General features: G+C 35.9%; 1 protein-coding gene across 3 annotated transcripts in view; it reads right to left on the reverse strand.

Annotated features, from left to right (window-relative positions):
- Nucleotides 1–22788, reverse strand: part of STPG2 (sperm tail PG-rich repeat containing 2) — a 534512-nt gene that overhangs the window by 380928 nt on the left and 130796 nt on the right. For all 3 annotated transcript variants that reach the window (XM_035726170.1, XM_035726169.1, XM_035726171.1), the window contains exon 10: nt 9924–10084. In XM_035726170.1, the coding sequence (XP_035582063.1) occupies nt 9924–10084 (161 nt within the window). The remainder of the gene's footprint in view (nt 1–9923; nt 10085–22788) is intronic.

A 22788-nucleotide genomic window follows, 5' to 3' on the forward strand; every position in this document is an offset into this window, starting at 1 on the left:
TGAGCCAGTTAATAACAAAATCAAAGAAACACAGTGATAATAATATAATAATAGCAGAGGACTTTAACTCCCCACTCACTACAATGGACAGATCATCTAAGCAGTTCAAAAAGGAAACAGGGCTTTGAATGACACATTGGACCAGATGGACATCACAGATTTATTCAGAACATTCCATCCTAAAGTAACAGAATACACATTCTTCTCAAGTGCACATGGAACATTCTCCAAATAGATCACATACTGGGTCACAAATCAGGTCTCAACTAATACCAAAAGATGGGGATCATTCCCTGCATATTTTCAGGCCACAAGGTTTCAAAACTAGAACTCAATCACAAGAGGAAAGTCAGAAAGAACTCAAATATATGGAGGCTAAAGAGCATCCTACTAAAGAATGAATGGGTCAACCAGGAAATTAAAGAACCTAAAAAATTCATGGAAACAAATGAAAATGAAAGCACAGCTGTTCAAAACCTTTGGGATGCAGCAAAGGTGGTCCTAAGAGGGAAGTATATAGCAATACAAGCCTTTCTCAAGAAACAAGAAAGGTCTCAAATACAGAACCTAACCTTACACCTAAAAGAGCTGGAGAAAGAACAGCAAATAAAGCCTAACCCCAGCAGGAGAAGAGACATAATAAAGATCAGAACAGAAATCAATGAAATAGAAACCAAAAGAACAGTAGAACAGATCAATGAAACTAGGAGCTGGTTCTTTGAAAGAATTAGTCAGATTGGTAAACCCCTGGCCAGACTTAGCAAAAAGAAAAGAGAAAGGTCCCAAATAAATAAAATCATGAATGAAAGAGGAGATATCACAACCAAAACTGAAGAAATACAATTTTAAGAACATACTAACCAAGGACACAAAGGATCTATACTCTGAAAACTATAGAACACTCATGAAAGAAATTGGGGAAGACACAAAGAAATGGAAAAGCATTCTATGTTCATGGATTGGAGGAATAAATATTTTTAAAATGTATATGCTACTTAGAGCAATCTATATATTCAATGCAATCCCTAACAAAATACTATCAACTTTTTTCACAGAGCTGGAACAAATAATCCTAAAATTTGTATGGAACCAGAAAAGACCCCAAATAGCCAAAGGAATGTTTAAAAAGAAAACCAAAGCTGATAGCATCACAATTCTGGACTTCGAGCTCTATTACAAAGTTGTAATCATCAAGGCAGTATGGTACTGGCACAAAAACAGACACATCAATGGAACAAAATAGAGAACCCAGAAATGGACCCTCAACTCTATGGTCAACTAATTTTTGACTAAGCAGGAAAAAATATGCAGTGGAAAAAAGACAGTCTCTTCAACAAATGGTGTTGGGAAAATTGGACAGCCACATGCAGAAGAATAAAATTGGGCCACTTTCTTACACCATACACAAAAATAGACTCAAAATGGATGAAAGACCTAAATGTGAGACAGGAATCCATCAAAATCCTAGAGAAGAACACAGGCAGCAACCTCTGTGACCTCAACTGTAGCAACTTCTTGCTAAACACAGCTCCAAAGGCAAGGGAAACAAAGAAGAAAATGAACTATTAGGACTTCAAGATAAAAAGCTCGTGCACAGCAAAGGAAACAGTCGACAAATCTAAAAGACAACTGAGTGAATGGGAGAAGATATTTTCAAATGTCTTATCAGATAAAGAGCTAGTATCCAAAATCTATGCAGAACTTACCAAACTCAACAACCAAAAACCAAAAAATCCAATCAAGAAATGGGCAGAAGACATGAACAGACATTTCTCCAAAGACATCCAAATGGCCAACAGACACATGAAAAAGTGCTCAACATCACTTGGAAAATACAGGAAAATACAAATCAAAACCACACTGAGAGCCCACATCACACCAGTCAGAATGGCTAAAATTAACAAGTCAGATAATGACAGATATTGGTGAGGATGTGGAGAAAGGGGAAACCTCTTACACTGTTGGGGGGAATGCAAGTTGGTGCAGCCACTCTGGAAAACAGTATGGAGGTTCCTCAAAAAGTTAAAAATAGGACTACCTTACTGCCCAGCAATTGCACTACTAGGTATTTATCCAAAGGATATAAATGCAGTGATTTGAAGGGGCACATGCACTCCAATGTTTATAGCAGTAATGTCCACAATAACCAAATTATGGAAAGAGCTCAGATGTCCATCGACAGATGAATGGATATAGAAGATGTGGTGTATACACACACACACACACACACACACACACACACACACACATACACACAATGCAATATTATTCAGCCATTTGAAAGGATGAGTACTTATCATTTACACTGATCTGGATGGAACTAGGGGGTCATTATACTAAGTGAAATAAATCAGTCAGAGAAAGACAAATACCATATGATTTCACTCATATGTGGAATTTACGAAACAAAACAGATGAAAATAGGGGAAGGGAAGGAAAAATAAAATAAGATGAAAATAGAAAGGGAGGAAAGCCATAAGAAACTCTTTGACAATAGGGAATAAACAGAGGGTTGCTGGAGGGGAAGTGGGTGGCGGGATGGGGTAATTGGGTGATGGGCATTAAGGAGGGCACAGGATGTAATGAGCACTGTGTATTATATAAGATTGATGAATCACTGACTTATACTACTGAAACCAATAATATATTATATGTTAATTGAATTTAAATAAAATATAAACTGAAGCACAAAGAAAAAAAAGAGGACATGATATATAGGGATTATAAGAAATGTTTGAGGCATAGTAAATAGGTGTAACATATCTATTTATTAGGGTCCCAAATGATAGGAAAGAATGTGACAGAAGAAATATATGAATATATAATGGTAAAAGTTACTTAAAACTGATGAAAGACATCAACCCAAAGGCTCTGCGAACCTCAGGCAAATAATTATAAAGAGAACCACAGTTTTGACACATTGAAGAAACAGACAAAAAAAAAAAAGTTGCTTTCAAAGGAGAAACAATAAACTTAACAATGTACTTCTCAATGGAAATGACAGAAGACCTAAAACAATAGAATAACTCCCAACCTACAAATCCAATCCCTCCAAAATAAAAATGACAAAGACATTTTCAGACAAAATTACAATAATTCATCATCAACAGACCTTAACCAAAAGAAGAACTAAAGGGAGTTTTTCAGGCAGAAGAAAAATGATTTGATACAGAAACCAGAAATGCAGAAAGAAACAAAACACAAAAGATAAGGTAAATGTTTTGGTAAATATGAATAAATATTGATTGTATAAAACAGTAATATTCAAAGGGTTCAAAATATACATAAAGTTACACTGTATGACAAAATTAACAAAATAGGAGGTAGAAAATGGAGCTAAAATGTTTTAAGTTAGCATATTGAGAAGTGGTAAAAGTAATCCTTTTTATTAAACTGCAAAAAGTAAAGGATACATATTGTAATTTTGGTGGCCAGCACTAAAAGACTATAAAACAATACATAACTAAAAATGTTATAAAAATAGATGAAATAGAATCATATAAAATATTTTACTAAGTCAAAAAAGAAGGTGAGGTAAGAAAAAATGCTAAAACAAGCAAGCCAATAGAATATATACAACAATATGGCTTCTATACACACAAATGTATCAGTAATCACATTAAATATAAATAGATTAATACTGCAGTTCAACACAGTTTATCAGACTGGATTTTTAAAACTTAGACATGTTTAGTGTATATCTTTCACTCTTGACTGTATGTCAAATTTTACATAAACTAAAAGAGTCTGGGTTAATCCTATGGCTAATTTTTAATTATTAATAATAGTAACAAAAGTTACTAAGTTTTTGCTATGTGCCAGAGCTATTTAAAGTATTTTACATGTATTGATTCATTTAGTATTCACAATAATGCTTCGTAGTATGTACTATAATGATCTCTATCTAACTAAGGCATAAAAAGTTTAAATAACTTACAAAGGTCAGTGACAGAGCAAGAAAATATGCTCAAGTACTCTGACATCAGAGATCATGCTAATAATCACTAAGCTATACTGTCTCATTATCTGCAATGGAGAATAAAGATTATAATGAGGGCTTTGTAAAGAATTCTTACAAGTTACAATTCTTCTAAATTTAAATGTCAGGTTACTTAGAATAATGAACTTCTAGTACATTTTAAGCAAAATACAACAAAAATATTCTAAAAACTACTAACGTTCATGATGCATTTCTTTTAACTTTATTTAAATTTTATTAGATTTTAAAATTTATTAGATTAAATTTAATTTTTTTGTTTTTTTTGTTTTTGTTTTTTTCTATTGTTACATTACTCACCATACAGTACATCATTGGTTTTTGATGTAGTGTTCCATGATTCATTGCTTGCGTATAACACCCAGTGCTCCATTCAATATGTGACCTCTTTAATACCCATCACCAGGCTAACCCATCCCCCCACCCCCTCCCCTCTAGAACCCTCAGTTTGTTTCTCAGAGTCTATAATCTCTCATGGTTCATCTCTCCCTCCAATTCCCCCCCTCATTTTTCCCTTCCATCTCCTAATGTCCTCCATGCTATTACTTGTGTTCCACAAATAAGTGAACCATATGATAACTGACTTTCTTTTTTTTTTAATTTTATTTATTTATTTGACACAGAGAGAGAGATAGCAAAAGCAGGAACACAAGCAGGGGTAGTGGGAGAGGGAGAAGCAGGCTTCCTGCTGAGCAGGAATCCTGGGATCATGGCCTGAGCTAAAGGCAGATGCTTAACAACTAAACCACCCAGGTGCCCTGATAATTGACTTTCTCTGCTTGACTTATTTCACTTAGCATAATCTCCTCTAGTCCTATCCATGTTGATGCTAAAGTTGAGTATTCATCCTTTCTGATGGCTGAGTAATATTCCATCGTATATATGGACCACATTTTCTTTATCCATTCATCTACCGAAGAGCATCTCAGCTCTTTCCACAGTTTGGCTATTGTGGACATTGCTGCTATGAACATTGGGGTGCATATGGCCCTTCTTTTCACTACATCTGTGTCTTTGGGGTAAATACCCAGGAGTGTAATTGCTGGGTCATAGGGTAGCTCTATTTTTAATTTTTTGAGGAACCTCCACAGTGTTTTCCAAGGTGGCTGTACCAACTTGCATTCTCACCAACAGTGTAAGAGGGTTCCCCTTTCTCCACAACCTCTCCAACATTTGTTGTTTCTTGCCTTGTCAATTTTTGCCATTCTAACTGGTATAAGGTGGTATCTCAATGTGGTTTTGATTTGAATTTCCCTGATGGCTAATGATGATGAACATTTTTCCACGTGTCTGTTAGCCATTTGTATGTCTTCTTTGGAGAAGGGTCTGTTCATGTCTTCTGCCCATTTTTTGACTAGATTATTTGTTTTTTGGGTTTTGAGTTTGGGAAGTTCTTTATAGATCTTGGATATCAGCCCTTTTTCTGTAGTGTCATTTGCAAATATCTTCTCCCATTCTGTGGGTTGCCTCTTTGTTTTGTTGACTGTTTCCTTTGCTGTGCAGAAGCTTCTTATCTTGATGAAGTCCCAAAAGTTCATTTTTGCTTTTGTTTCCCTTACCTTTGGAGAAGTGTCTTGAAAGAAGCTGCTGTGACTGATGTCGAAAAGGTTACTGCCTATGTTCTCCTCTAGGATTTTGATGGATTCCTGTCTCACATTGAAGTCTTTCATCCATTTTGAGTTTATCTTTGTGTATGGTGTTAGAGAATGGTCAAGTTTCATTCTTCTGTATATAGCTGTCTAATTTTCCCAGCACCATTTATTGAAGAGACTGTCTTTTTTCCATTGCATATTTTTTCCTGCTTTGTCGAAGATTATTTGACCATAGAGTTGAGGGTCTATATCTGGGCTCTCTATTCTGTTCCATTGGTCTATATCTCTGTTTTTGTTCCAATACCATGCTGTCTTGGGGATCACTGCTTTGTAATATAGCTTGAAATCAGGCAATGTGATGCCCCCAGCTTTGTTTTTCTTTTTCAGCATTTCCTTGGTGATTCGGGATCTTTTCTGATTCCATACAAATTTTAGGATTGTTTGTTCCAGCACTTTGAAAAATGTCATTGGAATTTTCACTGGGATGGTGTTGAAAGTATAGATTGCTCTGGACAGCACAGACATTTCAACAATGTTTATTTTTCCAATGCATGAGCATGGAATGTTTTTCCATCTTCTTGTGCCTTCTTCAATTTCTTTCATTAGTGTTCTATCGTTCCTAGAGTATAGATCCTTTACCTCTTTGGTTAGGTTTATTCTGAGATATCTTATGGTTTTTGGTGCTATTGCAAATGGAATCTATTCTCTAATTTCTCTTTCTACAGTTACATTGTTAGTGTATAAGAAAGCAACTGATTTCTGTGCATTGATTTTGTATCCTGCCACATTACTGAATTGCTGTATGAGTTCTAGTAATTTGGGAGTGGAGTCTTTTGGGTTTTCCACATAAAGTATCATGTCATCTGCGAAAAGAGAGAGTCTGACTTCTTTGCCAATTTGAATACCTTTTATTTATTTTTGTTGTCTGATTGCTGTTGCTAGGACTTCTAGTACTGTTGAATAGTGGTGAGAGTGATACATTTCAAATATATTTATATCAGCACTTAAACATGATTAAGGTAGTAAATTTAATGTTATCATTTTTTACCTCATTAGAATATATATAAATAAAATATTTTGTAAGAATTTCATAAAATCTCAGTGAAATTTTAATTTTTGTTTAAATAAGAAAAGCCTTTATTTACTCCATTTGTCTTTTATGCTTACAAACCTTAAGCAACTCCCAGAGATTACAGATAATGATTTACAGCTGTTCTTTCATTACAATGAGATCTATTTCAGCTATATCTGAAGTTTTTAACTAATTTAAAGCACTAGAGTGATAACTTTGGCAGCTCATATACTAAAACCGGAACAACACAGAGAAGATTAGCACCCTGTGCAAAAATGACTTACAAATTTAACTTCATTGCACTAGGGTATTCTTATATTACCACCATAAACATCTTAGGATTCAATTTCCTATAAACCATGTGTGTTCCACTTTCTGGGTTGAAAATAATTTTCTCTGATAGGAAAGACAAATCCAATTCAGCATTTCAGTGGCTCTACTATCCCCATTTCATCTACCCCACCCCTACAGAGTTTTTTTAGTTTTTTTTTTTTTTTGCCAAACCAAACTTACACAAACTAATTTTAATTTTCTGTAGTATTTTTTACAATAAATTTTCCTTCTCTTTAAGCTTCCTGGAGTACAGTTCTATGCTTCTCTCTCATATTCATTTATTCAGTTATAATTTCCCGAGTGTCTACTATAGGACAGATACCATGTTTCCACTGTTTTGTACATGTCCTTTTATGATTTGACAACTATGTTCAAACTTCCCCAATGTTTAACTTCTATTTATATTCTACCTATAAAATATCTATCTGTTCCATCTATATTTTTTGTTATTGTTAGCTACTTTTACTTTTCCATATGTACATTCTTTTAAACTTCTCAAATTCTTTAGGAGAAAGAATAATATATACACATATATTACAATGTCCTTTTAAAAATGTCTTCTAAAAAGTTTAATGTATAGCAAAACTGCATTTTCAGAATTTTACTCATGAGTTATTTTCCTGTCAACACTTTTAGGTTAGTTTCACTGTTAGAGTCTCTGATCTTAAGAACATTTCTTATCTGCTGATCATTTTGAAATAGGGATTATCTAATTTCCTTATACGTATCTAACCATGTCCAGAATCTCTTCTTTGACAATTCTAAACTGTAAAATAACATGATCACTATTTGCAAACGATACTTCCCTTCTATTTCATTAGTTCTCCTTTATTAAGTCAAAATTAAGCTAAGACAGGAGTTCCTCCCATAGCTTCCTCTACCTTTTGTGAAAGTAAATTATCAGTAAATCAAAAACATGTACGACATTCTGCTTTCAATAAAATGAGAAATCCAACAAAAGCTTTTAATATCTACTCACATAGTTATCACCTTTGATACTCTGTATTAGTTTTTATAGATCAAGATTCCATCTGGTAACATTTTCCTCTGCCTGGAAGACTTCCTTTAATATTTCTCTTAATGCAGGTCTTTGAGGGATCAATATTTCAGCTTTTATATATATATAAAGGTCTTCATTTTATTCTCCATTTTGAAAGATATTTTAGCCTACTATAGAATTACAGGTTGACAACTGTTTTAATACTTAAAAATATTGCACTGCTGTCTTCTGACTTACATCATTTCCAATAAGAAATATACTGTCATTTTTAACTTTGTTCCCCAATGCTATGTATCCTTTTTCTCTGGCTGCTTTTAATAATTTTTTTTAACCATTCTAGACAGTTTGGTTATAATATGCCTTGGCATAGTTTCTTTAATGTCTTTTGTGTTGCAGTCTTGTTGAGCTTCATGGATAAATGGGTATTTAGTTCTTATCAAAGTTTGGAAATTTTCAGCCATTATTTCTTAAAATATTTTTTATGCCCCTGCACTTTTTCTCTTCCTTCAAGGATGCTAACTACACACATATTAGGCCACTTCAAATTGACTTAGAGTTCATTGATACTTTATTCACTATTTTTGTCCTTTTTCTCACTATTTCATTTCAGATAGTTTCTACCAGTGTCTTAGGGTTCACAAATCTTTTCTTCTGAACCTTCTAATCTGTTGTTAATGACAGTGTACTTTTTTAAAAAATGTTATATTTGCTATCTCTAGAACTTCAATTTGTGTCTTTTTATTTGTACCATTTCTCTACTCGATATGTTCAATCTTTCCCCTACCTTCTTAAACATGTGGAATATAGTTATAATAACTGCTTAATGTCTTTATCTACTAATTCTATCATCTCTAATTTCTGGTCTTTTTCTATTGATTGTTTTTATTTTCCTGATTCTAGGTTATATTTTCCTGCTTCTTTGCATACCTACTAATTTTTTTTATTGGATGTCACACTCTGAATTTTATCTTCTTAAATACTGGATATTTTTTAATTCCTATGAATATTATTGAGATTTGTTCTGAGACACAGAAGTCTAGTAAAGCAAAAAAATATATAAAAGATGAAACACCTGGAGAAAAAATATAAACTGTCATTCACAGGTGGCACAATTGTACTTGAGTAAATTTTTTAAAAACTAATAATAAATTAGTAGAATTAATCATTTAATTTAGCAAGAAGTATGGATCATTGGTAAAGCAAATCTTTAATAAAGACTATTACATTTCTTTATACCAATAGCAGAAAGCTAAACAATGAAAATATTTAAAAGGTACCATTAGAACTAAAAAACATGAAATACTAAATACCAAGGAATAAATCTAATAAAGATGTATAAGACCTCTACACAAAAATTATAAAACCACAAAAAGCATTTAAAGGAGACCTAAATTACTTTCAGAAAATAGTGGAGCAGTTTTACTTTATTTTTTGTAGTGGAGCAATTTCAAAATGAAGATACATATTTAGAGAAATACATATGAGATCCTCAAAGAAATAAATAAGATCCATCTTTTGAAAAGAAATTACAAACATAGTTGAGAACCAAATTAACATTTATTCTTATGCCATAAATTACCACATAAAATTATTTCTATAATAATAGTATGGTTTGGAATGCCTGGGTGGCTCAGTCGGTTAAGCATCTGACTCTTAGTTTTAGCTCAGGTCCTGACCTCAGGGTCATGAGACTGAGCCCCATGTTGGGCTCTGCACTCAGGACAGAGTCTGCTTGTCCCTCTGCCTGTACTCCTTCCCATGCTCTCTCTCAGTCTATCTCTCTCTCTCTCAAATAAATAAGTAAAATCTTAAAAAAATAATAATAATAGCATGGCTTAAAATAATGAGGCATATATGCTACATGTAATTTTTAAGCCCTATGCCTTGGTATTAGATATAAAGAATATTATTTTGGTATTCACAAATTACCTGATAATCAGCAGGACCAGGAGCAGTAAAACCTTCTTTCTGAACCAGGAAGAGGGTCCGAGGAACAGAAGAACCAAATGCACTTTTCTTTTGTTTCATCAAGCAGGTATTGCTAAAGTTGTCGATTATAGTATTGTTTAGGATATTATAAAACCCAGGACCTAAAGTCATGAGGAATACCACAGGTAAGAATAAACATGTTTTTAATTTTTTTTAACTGAGTAGCTTTAAGTAAATTTTTTTAGACAGAACTCTCCTATATTGCTGGCAGGAATGTAAAATGGTATGACATTTAGAGAAATAATTTGTCAAATTCTTATAAAGTTAAACATATACTTATTATATGACCCAGAAATTCTAGTCCTAGGTATTTTCCCAAGAAAAATGAAAAAAAACTAAATGTTCATAAGCTGGTGAATAAAAAAAAAAAGGGCTATACCCAAACAACAAAATTACCACTCAGCAATAAAAAGGAAATATAAATGCAATAATATGAATCAACCTCAAAAACATGATACCAAGTGAAAGAAGATAGACAAAATCCTGAAAAACATATGATTCTATTTATATGAAATTCCAGAAAATGAAATATCATAGTGACAGAGACAGTAGCCTGGAATGGGTGGAGACTAACTGCAGAGTGGAATGAGAGAGCATTTTTAAAATGATGGAAATTGCCAACATTTAATTTTAGTGGTGGTTACCTGACTACATCCATTTACCGAAACTCATCAAACTGTACACTTAAATGAACTATTTTATTGTATAAATTATACCTCAATAAAGAAGAAAGAAAGAAAGAAAGAAAAAGAAGAAAGAAAGAAAGAAAGAAAGAGAGAGAGAGAGAGGGAGGGAGGGAGGGAAGGAAGGAAGGAAGGAAGGAAAGAATTCTTGATGCCAAAAAGTATTAAAGAGTTGATGTAGCAACATTAAAAATTAATTTGGCAATGGAATGAATCCTAAACTAAAAAAAAAAAAAAGATTTTGAAAAATATGGAAAGTTTTTCCTTACAATTATAAGAATTGAACTAAAACTTATGTAGAAAACTGAACCAAATTAACTTTTGGAAATTATTAAAATCTTATTTATATAGCTCTCCAAGCATATTTATTGAAGTTTATAAATATTATAGATAGCATATTCTAAGAGAAATATAGTAAATAAGAGTACAGAGTTTAAAAAATCACTTTGAAAAAAAATCACCTATCATCCAATATTCCTATCACAGCAGTTACCTTATTTTTGCGTTTTACCTTTCAGGACATACTTATAATCAGGAATATTTTCTACAGTGGCAATCTGAGTGAATATTTGAAACAAATTTTATATTTTGTATCTTTTTATGTTTGTACATATGTTTTATATTTCAGTAATATTAAAAAATCAGTTCCGGTAAGCAGCAATATCCATCCACAAAATGCAATATATACTTGAAAGAACACTTAACTTGCTTATACTCAAGTTATAATCTACTAATTCTACTAAATTGGCTCTACAACTAAATAGTTAAAAACATAAGTTCTCATTTGTTTTTCTGGGCTACAAGTTCCATGTCTGAAGATACAGAAATTGACTAAGATCAGGCTACTCAAAATGTGGTCTGTGGGCTGTTGCTTGTCCAAGAACAATCCACAAGAAAAGAAACTTACAATTAAATGTAAATTGACTATTTCACTAAACACTTTTTTTATTAACATATAATGTATTATTTGTTTCAGGGGCACAGGTCTGTGATTCATCAGCCTTACATAATTCACAGCGCTCACCATAGCACATACGCTCCCCAATGTCCATCACCCAGCCACCCCATCCCTCTCACTCCCCTCCACTCCAGCAAACCTGTTTGTTTCCTGAGATTAAGAGTCTCTTATAGTTTGTCTCCCTCTCCAATTTCATCTTGTTTCATTTTTCCCTCCCTTCCCCTATGATCCTCTGTCTTGTTTCTCAAATTCCTCATATGAGACCATATGATAATTGTCCTCTGATTGACTTATTTCACTTAGCATAATACCTTCTAGTTCCAAACACATCATTGCAAATTGCAAGATTTCGTGTTTTGTGATGGCTGCATAATATTCCATTGTATATATATACATCTTTTTTATGATCCAGTGTGTCATTTAAAGGCTTTATTTCCTTTTTTATTCGTTTATGGAAGGGTATCTCGGCTCTTTCCATAGTTTGGCTATTGTGGACATTGTTGCTATAAACATTGTGGTGCACATGCCCCTTCGGATCACTACATTTGTATCTTTGGGGTATACCCAGTAGTGCAATTGCTGGGTCATACGTTAGCTCTATTTTCAACTTTTTGAAGAACCTCCATACTGTTTCCAGAGTGGCTACACCAGCTTGCATTCCCACCAACAGTGGAGGAGGGTTCCCCTTTCTCCGCATCCTCACCAACATCTGTCATTTCCTGACTTGTTAATTTTAGCCATTCTGACTGGTGTGATGTGACATCTCATTGAGGTTGTGATTTGGATTTCGCTGATGCCGAGTGATGTTAAGCACTTTATCATGTGTCTGTGCCATTTGGATGCCTTCTTTGTAGAAATGTCTGTTCATGTCTTCTGCCCATTTCCTGATTGGATTCTTTGTTCTTTGGCTGTTGAGTTTGATAAGTTCTTTATAGATTTGGGATACTAGCCCTTTATCTGGTATGTCATTTGCAAATATCTTCTCCCATTCTGTCAGTTGTGTTTTGGTTTTGTTGACTGTATGCTTTGCTGGGCAAAAGCTTTTTATCTTTTTTTTACCTTTTTTTTTATTATGTTATGTTAATCACCATATATTACATCATTAGTTTTGATGTAGTGTTCCATGATTCACTGTTTGCATATAACACCCAGTGCTCCATTCACTATGCGCCTTCTTTAATACCTATCACCAGGCTTACCCATCCCCCCATACTGTTTTCCAGAGTGGCTGCACCAGCTTGTATTCCCACCAACAGTGCAGAAGGGTTCCCCTTTCTCTGCATCCCCGCCAATATCTGTCGTTTCCTGACTTGTTAATTTTAGCCTTTTATCTTGATGAAGTCCCAATAGTTCATTTTTGCCCTTGCTTCCCTTGCCTTTGGCGATGTGTCTAGGAAGAAGTTGCTGTGGCTAAGGTCAAAGAGGTTGCTGCCTGCGTTCTCCTGAAGAATTTGGATAGATTCCATTCTCACATTTAGGTCGTTCATCCATTTTGAGTCCACTTTTGTGTGTTGTGAAAGGAAATGGTCCAATTTCATTCTTCTGCATGTGGTTGTCAAATTTTCCCAACACCATTTGTTGAAGAGATTGTCTTTTTTCCATTGGACATTCTTTCCTGCTTTGTCGAAGATTAGTTGACCATAGAGTTGAGGGTCTATTTCTGGGCTCTATTCTGTTCCATTGATCTATGTGTCTGTTTTTGTGCCAGTACCATACTGTCTTGATGATGACAGCTTTGTAATATGACTTGAAGTCTAGAATTCTGATGCCACCAGCTTTGGTGGTCTTTTTCAACATTTCTCTGGCTATTTGGGGTCTTTTCTGGTTCCATACAAATTTTAGGATTATTTGTTCCATTTCTTTGAAAAAAATTCATGGTATTTTGATAGGGATTGCATTAAATGTGTAGATTGCTCTAGGTAGCGTAGATATTTTCACAATATCTGTTCTTCCAATCAATGAGCATGAAACGTTTTTACATTTCTTTGTGTCTTCCTCAATTTCTTTCATCAATATTCTATAGTTTTCTGAGTACAAATCCTTTGCCTCTTTGGTTAGATTTATTCCTAGGTATCTTATGGTTTTCGGTGCAATTATAAATGGGATTGACTCCTTAATTTCTCTTCTATCCTATTGTTGGTGTATTTCTGTGCATTGATTTTATATCCTGCCTCTTTACTGAATTCCTGTATGAGTTCTAGCAGTTTTGGGGATGGAGTCTTTTGGGTTTTCCACATAAAGTATCATATCATCTGCAAAGAGTCAATGTTTGACTTCTTTGCCAATTCAGCTGCCTTTTATTTCTTTTTGTTGTCTGACTGCTGAGGCTAGGAATTCTAGTACTATGTTGAACAGCAGTGGTGATAGTGGACATCCCTGCCATGTTTCTGACCTTAGTGGAAAAGCTCACAGTTTTTCCCCATTGAGTCTGATATTCACCGTGGGTTTTTCATAGATGGCTTTTCTGATATTGAGGTATGTACCCCCTATCCCTACACTCTGAAGAATTTTAATCAAGAAAGAATGCTGTACTTTGTCAAATGCTTTTTCTGTATCTATTGAGAGGATCATATGGTTCTTGTTCTTTCTTTTATTAATGTATGGTATCACATTGATTGATTTGCGGATGTTGAACCAACCTTGCAGCCCAGGGATAAATCCCACTTGGTCGTGGTGAATAATCCTTTTAATGTACTGTTGGATCCTATTGGGTAGTATTTTGGTGAGAATTTTAGCATCCATGTTCATCAGGGATATTAGTTTCTAGTTCTCCTTTTGGATGGGGTCTTTGTCTGGTTTTGGGATCAAGGTAATGCTGGCCTCATAAAATGAGTTTGGAAGTTTTCCTTCCATTTCTATTTTTTGGAACAGTTTCAGAGGAATAGGTATTAATTCTTCTTTAAATGTTTGGTAGAATCCCCCTGGGAAGCCATCTGGCCCTGGGCTCTTGTTTGTTGGGAGATTTTTGATTACTGATTTAATTTCCTTAGTGGTTAGGGGTCTGTTCAGGTTTTCTATTTCTTCCTGGTTCAGTTTCGGTAAATTATACATCTCTAGGAATGCATCCATTTCTTCCAGATGATCTAATTTGCTGGCATATAGTTGCTCACAATACGTTCTTATGATTGTTTGTATTTCTTTGGTGTGGGTTGTGATCTCTCCTCCTTCATTCATGATTTTATTTATTTGGGTCGTTTTTCTTTTCTTTTTCATAAGTCTGGCCAGGGATTTATCAATCTTATTAATTCTTTCAAAGAACCAGCTCCTAGTTTCATTGATCTGTTCTACTGTTCTTTTGGTTTCTATTTCATTGGTTTATTATTTCTCTTCTCTTGCTGGGTTTAGGCTTTATTTGCTGTTCTTTCTCCAGCTCCTTTAGGTGTAGGTTTAGGTTGTGTATCTGAGAACTTTCTTGTTTCTTGAGAAAGGCTTGTACGGCTATATAATTTTCTCTTAGGACTGCCTTTGCTGCATCCCAAAGATTTTGAACAGTTGTGTTTTCATTTTCATTGGTTTCCATGAATTCTTTAAATTCTTTAATTTCCTGGTTGACCCATTCATTCTTTAGTAGGACGCTCTTTAGCCTCCATGTATTTGAGTTCTTTCCAACTTTCCTCTTGTGACTGAGTTCTAGTTTCAAAGAATTGTGGTCCAAAAATATGCAGGGCATGATCCTCATCTTTTGGTACCGGTTGAGACCTGATTTGGGACCCAGGATGTGATCTATTCTGGAGAATGTTCCATGGGCACTAGAGAAGAATGTGTATTCTGTTTCTTTGGGATGGAATGTTCTGAATACATCTGTGAAGTCCATCTGGTCCAGTGTGTCATTTAAAGCCTTTATTTCCTTGTTGATCTTTTGCTTAGATGATCTGTCCATTTCCATAAGGGGGGTGTTAAAGTCCCCTACTATTATTGTATTGTTGTTGATGTGTTTCTTTGATTTTGTTATTAACTGGCTTATATAATTGGCTGCTCCCATGTTAAGGGCATAGATATTTACAATTGTTAGATCTTCTTGTTGGATAGACCCTTTAAGTATGATGTAGTGTCCTTCCTCATCTCTTATTATAGTCTTTGGTTTAAAATCTAATTTGTCTGACATAAGGATTGCCACCCCAGCTTTCTTTTGATGTCCATTAGCATGGTAAATGGTTTTCCACCCCATCACTTTCAATCTGGAGGTGTCTTTGGGTCTAAAATGAGTCTCTTGCAGACAGCATATCGATGGGTCTTGTTATCCTATCTGATACCCTGTGTCTCTTGATTGGGGCATTTAGGCCATTTACATTCAGGGTGACTATTGAAAGATATGAATTTACTGCCCTTGTATTGCCTGCAAGGTAACTGTTACTGTATATTGTCTCTGTTCCTTTCTGGTCTATGTTACTTTTAGGCTCTTTCTTTGCTTAGAGGACCCCTTTCAATATTTCTTGTAGGGCTGGTTTGGTATTCGCAAATTCCTTTAGTTTTTGTTGTTCTGGAAGTTTTTTCTCTCTCCTTCTATTTTCAGTGACAGCCTAGCTGGATATAGTATTCTTGGCTGCAGATTTTTCTTGTTTTGTGCCCTGAATATATCATGCCAGTCCTTTCTGGCCTGCCAGGTCTCTGTGGATAGGTCTGCTGCCAATCTAACGTTTCTACCATTGTAGGTTACAGACCTCTTGTCCCAAGCTGCTTTCAGGATTTTCTCTTTGTCTCAAGACTTGTAAGTTTTATTGTTAGATGTTGTCGTGTTGACCTATTTTTATTGATTTTGAGGGGAATTCTCTGTGCTTCCTGGATTTTGATGCCTGTTTCCTTCCCCAAATTAGGGAAGATCAGTGCTATAATTTGCTCCAATATACAGTCTGCCCCCTCTCTCTTTCTTCTTCTCTGGGATCCCAGTTATTCTAATATTGTTTCATCTTATGGTATCACTTATAGCTCAAATTCTCCCCTCCTGATCCAGTAGTTGTTTATCTCTCTTTTTCTCAGCTTCTTTATTCTCCATCATTTGGTCTTTTATACCACTAATTCTCTCTTCTGTCTCATTTATCCTAGCAGTTAGAGCCTCCATTTTTGATTGCACCTCATTAATAGCCTTTTGAATTTCGACTTGGTTAAATTTTAGTTCTTTTATTTTTCCAGAAAGGGATTCTCTAGTATCTTGTATGCTTTTTTCAAGCCCAGCCAGTATCTTTATAATCATCATTCTGAACTCTTCAAGCAGGGACCCAACAAGCGGCAGATCCAGGGAGACTCCCCTTCATCCACCAGGAGGAATGGCACAGGAGTGCACCACAGGAATCTGCTGGGTTTGGAATCTAAAAATGGGGTCGTATGCCAGAGATAGAAATGCTCAGTCACAGGCTGGTGAGCACAGAGTGCGCCGGAGACCAGGGAGACAAGAGTGATTGAGTGATTTTTTTTTTTAAAGATTTTCTATTTATTTATTTGACAGAGAGAGATACTGCAAGAGAGGGAACACGAGCAGGGGGGAGTGGGAGAGGGAGAAGCAGGCTTCCCGCCAAGCAGGGAGCCCAATGCAGGGCTCATGACCTGAGGCAAAGGCAGATGCTCAATGATTGAGCCACCCCAGCACCCCTAAAAAAAAGGTTTTAAAAAAGGAATTGATAAGAAGTTGGTTTAAAAAAAAAAAAGAAAATAAAAAAAAATTAAAAAGGAGAGAATGTGATCAGGCAGAGGACTAGAACAAAGCCATGCACTAGATTAGGTTATATTTTCGTCTGTTACAAGAAACCATATCCCAAAATTTTAAAGAAAGAAAAACTTATATATATACAAAAAATAAGGTTAAATACAATGAAGGGATAGACTATGACTGTAAAAGTGAAAATTAAAAAAGGTTTTAAAAAATGAATTGATAAAATATGTTGGTTGAAAAGGAAAGAAGAAAATTGCAAAAAAAAAAATAGAAAAAGAAAAAAATAAATTTAAAAAATTAACTTTGAAAGACTAAAGAATCATGGGGAAAAAGCCATGAATTCCATGTGCTCTATTCCCCTAGTTCTGGGGGTTTGCCCTTCTCATTGATTGGTAAACTTAGTCTTGGCTGGATGTTCTTACTGATCTTCTGGGAGAGGGGCTTGTTGCAGTGATCCTCAAATGTCTTTGCCTGAGGTGGAATTGCACCACCCTTGCCAGAAGCCAGGCTAAGTAATCTGCTTGGGTTTGCTCTCGGGAGCTTTTGTTCCCTGAAAGCTTTCCATACAGCTTTAGAGGACGAGAATGAAAATGGGGGCCTCCCAATCTCCGGCCCCAGAGGAGCCAAAAACTCAGGGCCCCCACTCTTCAGTGCACCCTCAGAGAAAAGCAGTCAATCACTCTTGTCTCCCTGGTCTCTGGCACACTCCATGCTCAGTGGCCTATGACCGAGCATTTCTATCTCTGGCACACGACCCCGTTTTTAGACTCCAAACCCAGCAGATTCCTCTGTTGCGCTCCCGTGCCACTCCTCCTAGGGGAGGAAGGGGAGTCTCCCTGGATCTGCCACTTGTTGGGTCCCTGCTTGAAGAGTAGTGGCCCGACTGTGCTGCGGATCACAGTTTATGGCAACCCTTAGCTGAGAGCCTACTCCTTGGCTCCATCTTTGCTGCCAGGTTCCCTGCTCTGATACCTGAGAGCTCCGCCACACTCAGGCACCCCTGGTCTTCCTATGACCCCAGGGTCCTGAGACCACACTGTCCCAGCAAGGGTTCCACCCCCCACTTAGCCACTGGAACGACATCCCTCAGTGGAGCAGACTTCTAAAAGTTCTGATTTTGTGCTCTGCTGCTCTATCACTTGCTGGGAGCCAGCTGACAGAGGCTCCCTCCCCCTGCAGTCTATCTTCCCAAATATCACCTCAGATGCACTTCTCCACATGTCCTACCTTCCAGAAAGGAGTCACTTCTCTGTTCATAGGATTGCTGCTATTCTTTTCTTTGATCTCCTGTTGAGTTTGTAGGTGTTCAGAATGGTTTGATAACTATCTAGCTAAACTCCTGGGACCAGATGAAATTTAGGTCTCCTACTCTTCCCCCATCTTGCTCTTCCCCCCTCACTAAGCATTTTGTAACTAGTCTTTCTCCATAAAGGAAGGATTGTGTTGATTTACATTCTGGTACAATCTTCTTTCTCCTTGTAGGTAGGAAACAAACAGTTGACAAAAGGGCACTTTGAGTAGTATGAGGCTAGAGATACTTTAGGTGCTTTCTGGATTAAAAGTGATCAAATCATCATACACAGTCAAATAGAAGGTTCTTCTCAAAGAAGCTACCCATAAACTCTTCCCAATTTTTCCAATATTCCAGTTCTAATATCTATTTCTCAAAAATCTCTATCAAAAATTCTCTTGTGCCAACTCTTAGAAAACCTAAATGCTAATGTCTTATTTCAGCAATCTTCAAACATTCCTCCACTGGTAAAGTTTAGAAAAAAAGGTAAATAGAAAGTGTAATAAAAACTATTTGGACCACCATTTAAGGTACTTAGAAGACAAGTATTTGAGATCTGTCTCTCTTCAGGTAGGAGAAGACAACAGAACACATTACAGCTTAAGTGCTTAAATATAGGGACCTCACTCAAAAGTATATATATCACAAGTAGTACCTTGTTAAGCATCTGATTCGAAAAGCCATCCTGATTATGTAATTCACTCACATTAGAGGTCTTTCACATTCATTTTTCTAATCAGTAAGTATAGAAATGCCCAGGAACCCCAGAACTAGAGAGTTTAGGGTTACCTTCTAAAAGCAACCTGTAAGTATGTTCTAGAACTGATTGATGGGTCCAATTTATTACTGCATACTAATATCTACACAGAAAAAAATTGAAGTTCCATGAGGCCATTCTAATTCTTAAAATATGTAAGATTCAGGATTAGATTGGAAGGGTCATCATAATTTAACTGTATCCTTCACAAATAAACTTTTGGGGAATTTATAATACCTTATTCATAATACAGTAGACCACAATATTGAAAATAAGACCTAATCCTAAGGCAGTTGGGCCAGTCAATAAGTTCATATTTTAGAAATACTTTGGATTTCAGATTCATGAGAAACACTACTCAGCTAGGCTCAGCTGGGATAGTGCCAAGCACCTACACATGACCTCTCCAGAGTTGCAGTCTTAGAATAGACTTCACAGAGGCTCAGGACTCCAAAACCAACTGTTTCAATAGGACCAGGTATATACGGTAAAGTTCAGGACTTTGCCTAAGAAGTGCTAAAATATCACTTCCACTGCATGCTATTGGTCAAAAAAGACACCAGACTAACCAAGATTGGAATGGAGAGGAATAAGACTCAACTTCTCAATGGCATGAGTAGTAAATAATTTTGTACCAGTATAGACTTACCATAACAAATTACCATAACAAAACTTATAGCAATTGTTTGAGATCAGGCAATGGGTCAGAAGCTAGAACAACTCAAGACTTAGAGAAAGGGACATGAGAGGACAGTTGGTGATAGCTTAAAGGACAGGAGGAAAATGGTATTGGAGGCTGGAGATATAATGTAATGGCAGAGATTTTAACAAAACTAATGCTTGAGATAATGAAGAAAATAATGAATAGTTTCTAGCTAAGAAAGTTTCCAGGCTGAATATCAAAAGTACCAACTAGTTGTTTTTAGCCATGTGTGCGAAGGTATGGAAAGAAAGATAGGAGTTCATATTGGGATTTCATCAAGATAAAAAGCTTTTGCACAGCAAAAGAAACAGTCCACAAAACCAAAAGACAACCGACAGAATGGGAGAAAATATTTGCAAATGACATATCAGATAAAGGGCTAGTATCCAAAATCTATAAAGAACTTATCAAACTCAACACCCAAAGAACAAATGATCCAATCAAGAAATGGGCAGAAGACAGGAACAGACATTTTTCCAAAGAAGACATCCAAATGGCCAACAGACACATGAAAAAGTGCTCAACATCGCTCAGCATCAGGGAAATCCAAATCAAAACCTCAATGAGATACCAACTCACACCAGTCAGAATGGCTAAAATTAACAAGTCAGGAAACGACAGATGTTGGCGGGGATGTGGAGAAAGGGGAATCCTCCTACACTGTTGGTGGGAATGCAAGCTGGTGCAGCCACTCTGGAAAACAGTATGGAGGTTCCTGAAACAGTTGAAATTAGAGCTACCGTACGATCCAGCAATTGCACTACTGGGTATTTACCACAAAGATACAAATGTAGGGATCTGAAGGGGTACGTGCACCCCAATGTTTATAGCAGCAATGTCCACAATAGCCAAACTGTGGAAAGAGCCAAGATGTCCATCGACAGATGAATGGATAAAGAAGATGTGGTATAGATACACAATGGAATATTATGCAGCCATCAAAAGGAATGAGATCTTGCCCTTTGCAACGACGTGGATGGAACTGGAGCGTGTTATGCTGAGTGAAATAAGTCAATCAGAGAAAGACATGTATCATATCATCTCACTGATATGAGGAATTCTTAATCTCAGGAAACAAACTGAGTGTTGCTGGAGTGGTGGGGGTGGGAGGGATGGGGTGGCTGGGTGATAGACATTGGTTACGGTATGTGCTATGGTGAGCGCTGTGAATTGTGCAAGACTTTTGAATCACAGATCTGTACTTCTGAAACAAATAATGCAACATATGTTAAGAAAAAAGAAAAAGAAGAAGATAGCAGGAGGGGAAGAATGAAGGGGAGTAAGTCGGAGGGGGAGACGAACCATGAGAGACGATGGACTCTGAAAAACAAACTGAGGGTTCTAGAGGGGAGGAGGGAGGGGGAATGGGTTAGCCTGGTGATGGGTATTAAAGAGGGCACGTTCTGCGTGGAGCACTGGGTGTTATGCACAAACAATGAATCATGGAACACTACATCAAGAACTAATGATGTAATGTATGGTGATTAACATAACAATAAAAAATTTAAAAAAAGAAAGATAGGAGTTCAAACAGTTGTTTTCAAGGAGAATTTATAAGAAATGAAAGAAATCAAAATTTTCTGGGGTTGAAAGTAAAACTTCTTTTCATTCCATCTCTACATATAGCAAAAAGCTCTCAAAGCAAGAAATGGCCTAAGATCAAAAACCAAATCCAGGATATGACTGTAAGACCCTTTGTTAAGACCTCAGAAAGATTTAAGATGGTACGTCATAGAATCTTTCAATTAAAGAAAAGGCTTCTAAGAATTTTAAGGCCATATGTCATAGACCCTCTTGGCTAAAATAATAATAATGCTCCTAAGAATCTAAGAATATCGAAACACAGCGGCACCAAAGGTGACCCAAAGTAGACAAAGGTTTTCCTAAGAAATACATTTGAGTGTGGCTTTTGTCCAGGTATTTGATTCTAAGTCAATACAATAAGATACTTACAAAATAGTTTTTAAAGGGAATTATACAAACCTGAAAAGAAAGAGACAACAACAGTGCAAAATGAAAAGTGGCTATAGATCCCTCATCTTCTATAGGCTGTAGACCCCTCATCTTCTATAGGAGAAAGCTCCAACTGCAAACACAGCCTACTTTGGGATTTTTTTATTGCTTCCTGAGGTAAGCCTGCATTGCCATATACTTCCCTCTTTGGACCACTTTTGCTGTATTCCAAAGGTTTTGACCATTGTGCTTTCATTTTCATTTGTTTCCATGTCTTTTTTGATTTCTTTGATTTCCTGGTTGACCCATTCAATGTTTAGTAGCATGTTGTTTAACCTCCATGTATTTTTGGTCTTTCCAGATTTTTTCTTATGGTTGACTTCTAGTTTCATAGTGTTGTGGTCATAAAAGGTACATGGTATGAATTCAATCCTTTGTATTTGTTGAGGTCTGTTTTATGACCTAATATGTGAGCTATTCTGGAGAATCTTCCATGTACACTTGAAAAGAATATGTATTCTGCTGTTTTAGGATGGAATGTTCTAAATATATCTATTAAGTGCATCTAGGATGGAATGTTCTGAATATATCCGTTAAGTCCATCTGGCCCAGTGTGTCATTCAAAGCTATTGTGGCCTTGTTATTTTCTACTTAGATGATTTGTCTGTTAATGTCAATGGGGTGTTAAAGTCCCCTACTATTATTATATTATCAATTAGTTTCTTTATGTTTGTTATTGTTTTATATATTTGGGTGCTCCCATGTTGGGTACATAAATATTTACAATTGTTATATCTTATTGTATTAACCCCT

Source organism: Zalophus californianus, chromosome 2 (genome assembly GCF_009762305.2).
Source record: "Zalophus californianus isolate mZalCal1 chromosome 2, mZalCal1.pri.v2, whole genome shotgun sequence".
Lineage (NCBI taxonomy): Eukaryota > Metazoa > Chordata > Mammalia > Carnivora > Otariidae > Zalophus > Zalophus californianus.